Raw genomic sequence first — 9,754 nt, 5'->3', positions numbered from 1 at the left:
AGGATTCCTATAATAAGAATCAGCGCATTTTCCAGAGCTGAACCGAGACCGGTTTCCATTTCAAAAAAGGAGACGGCCTCTACTGCGTTATTACAAGAGACCGTGGTGTGAATTAGGGACTGGGAGGCGTCAGAGCGGAGCAACGGTTCATCTCAGAGGTACCTGGATCGAAATGCACGCACACACAAGCACACACAGGCGCGCGCGTCTATACGGCCGGGCTGTGTGCGGGTGTGCGCGTGTGTGAACTCCCACATGCTGCTGCTGTCTGCTTCTGGCCAGTGGCACCGATGCCTCCCTCCTCTCTGCTCGCCCCCAGATTCCCCTCCTCTCCCTGTTGCTTTTGTCTGGAGGGTGTTATGGGTTTGTGTGTGTATGAGCGTGTGTGTTTTTGGATTTCAGACTAATTTTCTGGAGTTTCTGCCCCTGCTCTGCGTCAGCCCTCACGTCACTTCACCAGCAGTAGCAGAGGCGGCGGCGGCGGCGGCGGCTCCCGGAATTGGGTTGGAGCAGGAGCCTCGCTCGCTCCTTCGCTCGCGCTCTCCGAGCTCCGTGCCCAGCGGCAGGAGGAGCCTGGACCCAGGCGCCGCCGGCGGGCGGTAGGTGCCAGAGCCCGGGTGAGCAGCGCGGACAGTGCCCTCCGTCGTCTCGGCCCTCACTGTCTCCCCGCTGGGGCGGCAGCGGCAGCTCCCCAGGTGGGACGCGCCGCGCCACCTGCCCGCGCCCCCTGCTCGCAGGGGCCGTGGCGGATTCTGCAGCATCATTCGGGAGCCCCGTCGCAGAACCATCGTCCCTGGCAGTCTCCGCGTCTCCCTTTAAAGGGTCCTACCCCTGGTCCGTGTCATGGAATCCTGTCGCGGGGACCCTTGCCCTATTTCCCCTCCCTCAACCTCAGGCTCAGGGAAAGAGTGAGCACACCGGAGGCCCCGCGGCGTCAGTGCCATCGAGAAGCCAGTTTATTCCTGGGGCCGGAGCTGGGCACTCATCCATCCACAGTCCCCGGCTGGGCTCGGGGTGGGGGTGACGCGAGCGCGGAGGGAGAGTACCCCTATTCGTGGTGTACGGGGTCTTCAGCTCAGTCTTACGCGTGTCTGTTTGTCCTCAGCCCCGAGGTGCGTCCCGGATCCCAGCGCGAGTCTAGCCAGGAGCCTGCGCCCCACAGCGTCCCGGGAGCGCCGCGGGCCGGTGCTCGGCTCGCCGGGCCATGCAGCGGCGGCCGCGGAGGAGCCCCGAGCGGCGGTAGCGCCCCCTGTGAGGAGGCCCGGGATGCCCCTGCCACTGTGAACGGTGCCGTCCGCCAGGACACGCTCAGTCCCGGACACGCTCGGCTCTGCACGCCTGAGACGAGCACCAAGAGGAGACAGCGGCGAGCGGGGCAAAGGCCATCCAGCACCGGCAGGGGAGGCCGACCTGTGCCGCGCAGGGACACGTACTTAGTCTGACTCGGGCTGGCACTGGTGGCTAGGAATGTCGTCCTGGACGAGGTGGCACGGGCCCGCCATGGCGCGGCTCTGGGGCTTCTGCTGGCTGATCGTGGGCTTCTGGAGGGCCGCTCTTGCCTGTCCCACATCCTGCAAATGCAGCGCCTCTCGGATCTGGTGCAGCGACCCTTTTCCTGGCATCGTGGCATTTCCGAGGCTGGAGTCTACCAGTGCAGACCCCGAGAACATCACCGAAATGTGAGTTGCTGGTGCTTTTCCTCCTTCCTCCTCTCCTGGCCTCTAGGGCCGGGGCTGGCCAGGCGGGTCCGTCCTGGGCATGAATGTTGTTTCAAGTCTTGGGAGAAGTCAGAGATGAGAGGTGCAGGGCTGGACCATCTGTCAGTTACCTGTTTCACTGCCTTGGGGCTGCTGACACGAGAAGTGTGACAATTTAAAATGTTCCAAATGTCTACTATATTATATGCCTATGCACTTTATATTTCAAAGCCCTGCTGCGTGTGCTTTAGGCTTTCCATATGCAATAACTTCGTTTTGGATATTTTTGTTTCATAAGGTGCTCTGTGTGTATTGTGTTAGGAGAAGTTCCAGTCATATTTATGAGAAAGGAGGTTAAAATAATTAACTTTTGAAAAATCTGTTGAAGGAAGTTAGAGTCACCCCCCCCCTTAGCTTCGTTCTCTGAGGTTTGGAGTTCACCAATTTCCCTTTTCATTTTATATATCAGATTTTGCTTAGGAGATTGCATCCAGAGATGGCCTTGAAAATGATCTGTAAGAGGAGAAGTTCTGAGAGTTGAAATGCACTGGCTCAAAAGAGAAAATGTGATCGTTGGAAGCCTAAAAGCCTGGTCTGATTTAATTTGGACTTGACTTCCCAGAGATATAATTTTGAGACCATTTGGATTATAAATCTTAATCGCCCATTGAATAGTTCCCCAGGACGAAGTTGGATGATAAGCAGTGTGTAATACTCTGATGAATGCTGCCTTTAGCCTGGGACCCCTAGGTCCCTGGAAATGCTTGAGCTTGTCCTGGTCGAATGGAGAAGCAGAATTATGTATTTCTGTCCTCCTATTCTGATGCCTTGTGACAAATCCATTACCAAGTAGGAATTCACCAGTCCTTTCTCCAGCGTGCCCCTGTCCCCTCTATTAGAGATTCCCTGCCCCCCCACCACTCCCAGGGACTTTGCCATTTTATATGTTTCATTGACATGAGATTTTATTCATCCGTATAGAGGCTTATAAGGCCAAGTTTCTCCTGGTTTTCTTGAGGCTGTTTGACACCACGATAGGCAGCCCTGAAAGTAGGGCTTGGGCTGTGGCCTTCCGGTTGGCGAGTGCGCATGCATTTTCCCCCCCACGGATAACACCCGCCCTGGTTGTGCCAACGTAGTTGACCGAGACAACCTGTTTTTTAATGTAAGTAAGAGACCTTCCCAGTCTCTGTTGCTTGTTCTGCTGGTGATGCTCCTGTTAGAAGGCTCAGGCAGAAGGCAATGACAACAGAACAGAGGAGAAACGTGCCGGCGCAGCAGTGCTGAGATGTGCCGGGAGCAGCCAACTGTCAGGCTGGCTCTAGGATGCTTGGATGGCAATCGTTTTGGCAAGGAGAGCAGAGGCAGGGCTGGAGAGGAAGGGTGGGTAGGGCCCCGACTGCGCTGGCCCTGGCTTGGGCTGGTGGAAGCGTGCCAGGCTGGTCAAAGTGTCCGTGGCCCTTTGTCAGGATCTGTGTCTTTTTCATGAGATGGGGTGTCAGTAGTCAGATGGAGGAAGCCATATGGAATTCAGAGCCCTTTAGACTATTCTGAGGCCATGGGGAGTGTCTGTATACAGTTAGATGTTGTTTTCTTTTGTGATTGTTTATAAATTCTGTATTAGGTGATAGATACATAATGAAGGAGGAAAACTAGGGCTTATTTTTTTTCATTTTAGTACTATTTAAGGCCATAATTGGAGGAAAAATAAAACTCTCTTTAACTTTAAAAAATATTATTTTACGCCTTAGTGGTCTTAGCTGCCTGATATATATGAAATTAACAGACTTGAGTAGAGCTTTCATGTATTAGTTCTCACAATTGTTGTTGCTTTTTTATCTGATGGCAGGTTCCTATTTTCAGGCTTAATTTTTGTTTTTTTTACATTTACCAAAGCATTTGTCACAGTTATTCATTTAATAATGGCTAATCATAACTCCTAATTTCTACTCATTTTCTTCTTTTGATTTGAAAATCCACTGAGACTGATAGAACGGAGAGGTGTGTAGGCTAAGTGTTCATGATGGAGAATTAGGTTAGAAACATGAGTCAGGCTGATAGGGGTGAGCTCTGAGAAAAAGTACTTTTGTCTGCTCATTCCCTCAGCTTTATTTGAGCCTGGGCAGTTTGTGTCCCAGTGTCTTTATCTGTAAAGTGTAATGAAATCTTTGTTTGGAAAGCACTTTGTATAATTATTTTGAATTCTGTTGCTTTGATATCAAAGTGACATCAGTGGTAGGGCTTGTTTCACTCTCATCCTTATATGACACCATCTGTGCTGTCTTTCTTACATATTAATATTTGCTTAAACAGCTTTCAAATTCTCGGCCAGTGGATACCAGCTGCAGTTGAAACCAAATTACACCTTTTTTTTTAACTTTGTTATTAGACCCAATGGTATTCCTAAAATAACCTGTTTTAAAGTTCTAGTTTAATGGAGTTTAGCTGAAATTATATGTTTCTATCTTTTAAAAATAGGACCAATGTAACTAAATAAACCGTGATTAGAACTTGCTGAAACAACAGTTTACCCTATCATTTAAAAATAGTAAATCTTTTAATATCTATATCTTGGGGGGAAAGCACAACCATTGTGCCTTTTAAGGTGCAGAGAGAGCCCGTGGTAGAACATTTTAAAAATATATGTATAGACTAATTAAGGGAGAGGATTTTATTTTTTGATTCTATATGCATATTTTAAGCCATGCTGACATTTTGTTTTCAGTCACTGTTTGAACCTATTTTTATTAAAAATCTCCCCTTCACAGTATCTGTCTCATACTCTTTACCCACTAATGTGACCCCTGTCTAGGTCTACATCTGTCTAGAGATACACATCACAGCTGCCTAACATCACACTGCCAGTATGTGCCAGCTTCTGTTATTTGGAGATTGTTACACCAAAACAGTGCTAAGTTAAAGTTACAAACAATACTATTGTCACATATAAATGGGATTCAAGAGTAAAGTCTGTGGTTGGAGTTATGTAACCAGACCTTTAAGTCTCAGAATGTGGCAAAATGCTTTGCAAAGGACAAGTTCTGTCTCACCTAGTGGTAAAAGGTATGGTTGAAATAAAAAATAGGTCATGGATTTTTAAAAATTGTGGTCAGAAACACATGACATAAAGTCTGTCATATCAGAAGTGTTAAGTATATTCACATGGTTTTGAAAGGGCATTTTTATATTGCCCATATTTTATGAAGACCAGCAATGACCTTTTATTTCTAATTTTCTTCAGTGACATTTGCTGATTTTGGATTAATATTTGGAGACCAGTCTAATATTTTTCCTCTTAGTACAGCATAAATAGAATTTGTAGCTTCTGCTGCCAGAGCCTCTGTATGCAATTTATTGTTGGCTTGGTTAAGCAGCTGTAATGTTATGTCATTAACCCATTGATTTTGGCTCTCTCACCTTAGTAAGCTTTTCCATGGCAATTAATTGTACTAAAAAAAATTCTGGATCCATTATAAGGATTCAGTGAAAGGCATCAGATTTTATTACTCTGATATTACTTCTCAGCCCCTCCATTGGGGCTTCTAGAACCTTGAATTGTGCTTTACATGCATTTAAGAACCACAGACTAAGTTTTGAGTGTGGTTGCATAAGCCACACTGGACTTATTAATAAATAAGGTGGTCTTATTTACATCATTCATTATTCACGACAACTTGCAAGCTGGAGTTGAAAGCATGTCTTCCTGGTGAAGGTATTTACAGAATTCAGTTCAGCACAACCATTTGAAATCTTCTTACTTTCATATCTTCTATCTCTACATTGAGGAGGTTTTTTATTACATTGGGTAAAACAACTGAAAGATCCCCTGACCTTCTGACCCTACTTTCTTCCACCTCCCCCTTTCCATCACCTCTCATTGACTATACAGGAAAATGTGTTTGATTTTTTTTTCTTCTCCGAAAAGTGATATTTCCTTATGGGAATTCGGAGCACTAGAGTTAAGAGAAGAGCCTGGGTTATATGCTATTAGAAGCAAGTAATGGGAAGTTGAGATGATGTGGTCATAGCTCTCCAGCACTATGTTTAATTCTGTTTAAGATCTTTCACTGTTTCTATCCCATAAACCTCTGTTTGTGTTTTTTCAATATTCCCTTGTAAAGACGTTTTCTAAGCTGAAAAGTTGGCTGAGCAGCTGAGAGTTGAGGTCTCTTTCTCCTCAGGAACATTCTGTATGATTTCTTTGACTATCTCTAGGTCATAGGGCTATAAAACCTAGAGTTTTTATTTAGCTGGGGAAAGGGAATTGAATTTCTTTTCTTTTTCTGTTTCAGGTTTCTTTTTCTTCTTTTCTTTCTTTCCCTTCCTTTCTTTCTTTCTTTCTTTTTTCTCCCTTGCTTCCTTCCTTCCTTTCCTTTTTTTTTTTTTTTTTTTTTTTAACCTTTGGTACCAAGCAAGTCCCTCCTGTTTTAACTCATTGCTCATCTTGCCTGTTAGGAAGAGAAACATTATCAAGCCATTACTGAATATCATACCCTGACATTATCCCTCCAACTAACTTTGCCACTTCTCTAGAGACCTTCTTATAGGTTCAAAAGCTGTGGGGTAGAACGTGGCATTGAACCTGCTGCTCCTTAGAGCAATACCAAGTTTTGGTTCTTCTTAGTGTTTATAAATCAATTGGATGATTTGGGGGAGTGGTTATTTAGACAGGGCGATGTTTTTCTCATTTGAAATGTGTGAGAGAAAGAAGGGGATAGAAAAAACCTGAGCCTTGCGTTATTAATAGTTGATTGATCATTGTCATAATCTATTTGGCCTAAGTCTTTAAAACACAAATCTCACTACCCAGGTGGCAGAGATCTGAGCTCTTCAGTGGCCTGATAATTTTAGCTCCATATTTGATTTCTTTATTTTTATTTTTTAAACATCTTTATTGGAGTATAATTGCTTTACAACAGTGTGTTAGTTTCTGCTGTATAACAAAGTGAATCAGCTATACATATACGTATGTCCCCATATCTCCTCCCTCCCACCCTCCCTATCCCACCCCTCTAGGTGGTCATAAAGCACTGAGCTGATCTCCCTGTGCTATGCGGCTGCTTCCCACTAGCTCTCTATTTTACGTTTGGTAGTGTATATATGTCCATGCCTCTCTCTTACTTCATCCCAGCTTACCCTTCCCCCTCCCCGTGTCCAGATCCCACATAATCAGGATGCCTTCTCACCACTCACTTTGCTCTCTGGGCTATCCAAAGGACTGGGAAGTCGTAAATATTCATCTCAGAGATGAAGGAGTGAATGAATGCATGTGTTTGTTCTAAAGCTGGGAAGAAAAATAATGCATAGGTACTAAACTTACATATTTCCAAAGAACCCCATATGTTATAGAAAGCTCTAGTCAGGAGTTACCTCATCTTGAAACAGCTCCTTAATGTCTCTGGGCCTGAGCTTGTCAGATGTAAACCTAGGGCTTTGGATTCCATGCTCTGATTCTGAATCTCCGCAAAGCCTTCATTCAGGAGAAAGTGCAGTTTATACATCAGCTATCAAGTAATAGTGGTGCTGTGTGCTCAGAGCCCAGCAATGAGAGAATCTGAGGACTTTTAGTGTCATCATGTCCTATGTGAATGTTTTCAGTGTCTGCTCTGAATTCTCCAAGCCATCCATGTCTTTTAAAAATTTTTTATTTTTAAAGACGCAGACGTAGAGAATGGACTTGACACGGGGAGGGGGAAGTTATAAGCTGGGGTGAAGTGAGAGAGTAGCATGGACATATATATACTACCAAATGTAAAATAGATAGCTAGTGGGAAGCAGCCACATAGCACAGGGAGATCAGCTCGGTGCTTTGTGACCACCTAGAGGGGTGGGATAGGGAAGGTAGGAGGGAGACGCAAGAGGGAGGGGATATGGGCATATATGTATACATATAGCTGATTCAGTTTGTTATAAAGCAGAAACTGACACAATGTGATAAAGCATTTATACTCCAATAAAGATGTTTAAAAAATTATTTTTGATTATTTTTATTAGAATTTAGTTGATTTACAATGTTGTGTTAGTTTCAGGTATACAGAAAAGTGAATCTGTTATACATATACATATATCCACTTTTTTTTTTAAGATTCTTTTCCCATATAGGTTATTTCAGAGTACATCCATGTCTTTTTAAATGTGAGCTGCTCAGAAGACTCGTGGCATGTTAGTGCTGGGCTGATGAGACCAAGGTCACAAGGTCATTTAAAATCAGGATCACGGAAAAAAAGGGGCCTTAGAAATGCTTTGCTCCAACCTCCTCTGCATGAACAAGGGGCAGTGAAGAGAGTCGCTTTTAAGGCCACGGTGCATTAAAGACATTGTGGGGCCTAGAAGCTTCCTCCTGGCATCCCGAAGTGCCAAGGCCCTCACTTTAGGATGCCTCCCCTCTGTTCTGTGTCCTTGGACTGGTCCTGACTCCAGTTCACCATCTGAGAAGCATCAGAGATGTGAAGACAAGCTTGGTCTGGCTAAGTCCACGTGAACCCGTCTCCACTGGAGACAAAGCAGTTAAAAAGTTCATGAGCTACTGATCCCAAAGCAATGACTTGATCTTTACATGGGAAGAAATACATTTTTTTGTTTACTTTACTGTGAGTGTGTTTGTTTGTTTTAATTTTAAGTCTTCCTCTTCTGTAAGTAATGCAGACACAAAAGTCAGGCTACAGAGAAAAGCCTTCATGAGTTGGCTGCAGTGAGGGATGCTGACCTTGCACCTGCTGGACCATCTTGGTAGGTTGGGATAGGAGGGAGGGCAGAGCAGACAGAGCAGAATGGAGGCTGCTGCCCTGGAGTCCTTGCCACAGTCAGGGGTGGTTATGTACATGGAGGAACCCACAGCCCTGTGTACAAAGTCCGTCTTAGCTCCCATGAATGCCCTGTGGCCAGAGAGTACTATTCTTTCCAGCCTTCTCTTTTCCCCTGACTTCTCACTGCCTCAAGATTGATGGCTGAGCCAGTGAGCAAGCTTAAGGGGTATGGACCCACATTCAGAATTCATTCTGCTACCATTTCATATGTTGTATGCAGCCTGCACTAAGGCTTTTCCAGTTATGAGCACACTTCTGAGATATACACAATACCTCTGGTTTCATGCAGGTCTTCTCCCCAAGGGGCCTGGAAAGCATTTTACAGACATCTGCTTATTTAGGTTTAAAACCTCGCTCTGAAGTAGGTGGGAAGGTCCTGACAGCCTTGGAGGGACTGTCAGGTTGATGGGCTTGCCCAGGGCTCTCTGGTCAAGCAGAGAATAATTCAGGAGAGAATTTTATCCAGTGTTTCGCTTAGGGCTTTGTCTGCTCAGCCCCACCTGCCCAAATTTCACCTTGAGAGTACAAGCAATTTTAGGAGGAGTAGATATTCAAATGTTCACAAGTTAAACAGCATGGCAGCGGGAAGGAGGTGGACTGAGGCTTCATCCATGTCTTTTCCCTTCTACCATCATCTCCTCCTTTGTAACCTGTTATACTATTAAAAGATAAATGATTTGTATGTCCTTGGGAATATGGCGTCTTCTAGTATAGGGTAAAAATTTTACTAATCACACATCATTTACAGTTCCCTTTTTTACTGCAAAGAATGACCTATTGCTATCTAGTACCCCACCCTTTCCTGTAATCTTCATATCCCAATAATTTCTTGGACAGACACCCCCCCAGAATTCTATTTATGTGTGTACCATGTGTCTATGAATATATACATATACGTATAAAACTCGACAAGATGTGGTCCTTTCAGACTTAATTATCTTGAACTGTACAATTTTTCTAACAATTTAGGATTTACTTCCTTAAACCATCCAGACTTTAAAAAACATTGAGATATAATAGACTTACAACACTACATTAGTTTCAGGCATGCAACATAATGATTCAATATTTGCATATTTTGCAAAATGATCACCACAGTAAATCTAGTTAACATCCATCAGCACACATAGTTAGCACATTTTTTTTCGTGTGATGAGAATTTTGAAGATCTACTCTCTTAGTAAGTTTCAAATATATAATACAGTCTTGTTGATTATAGTCACCATGCTGTACATTACATCCTCACCCAGA

General features: G+C 44.5%; 1 protein-coding gene across 7 annotated transcripts in view; it reads left to right on the top strand.

The window, feature by feature from the left end:
* Window positions 1–1,467: 1,467 nt before the first annotated feature.
* NTRK2 (neurotrophic receptor tyrosine kinase 2) overlaps window positions 1,468–9,754 on the top strand; it is a gene marked incomplete at both ends in the record, with an annotated part of 379,052 nt that continues 370,765 nt past the window's right edge. For all 7 annotated transcript variants that reach the window (XM_079706398.1, XM_079706397.1, XM_079706396.1 and 4 more), the window contains one exon: window positions 1,468–1,679. In XM_079706398.1, coding sequence (XP_079562524.1) covers window positions 1,468–1,679 — 212 coding nt within the window. The remainder of the gene's footprint in view (window positions 1,680–9,754) is intronic.

The sequence above is a fragment of the Hyperoodon ampullatus genome (assembly GCF_949752795.1).
Source record: "Hyperoodon ampullatus genome assembly, chromosome: 6".
NCBI lineage: Eukaryota > Metazoa > Chordata > Mammalia > Artiodactyla > Ziphiidae > Hyperoodon > Hyperoodon ampullatus.
The sequence above is the reverse complement of the archived record's forward strand: the minus strand, read 5'-3'. Positions and strand labels throughout refer to the sequence as shown.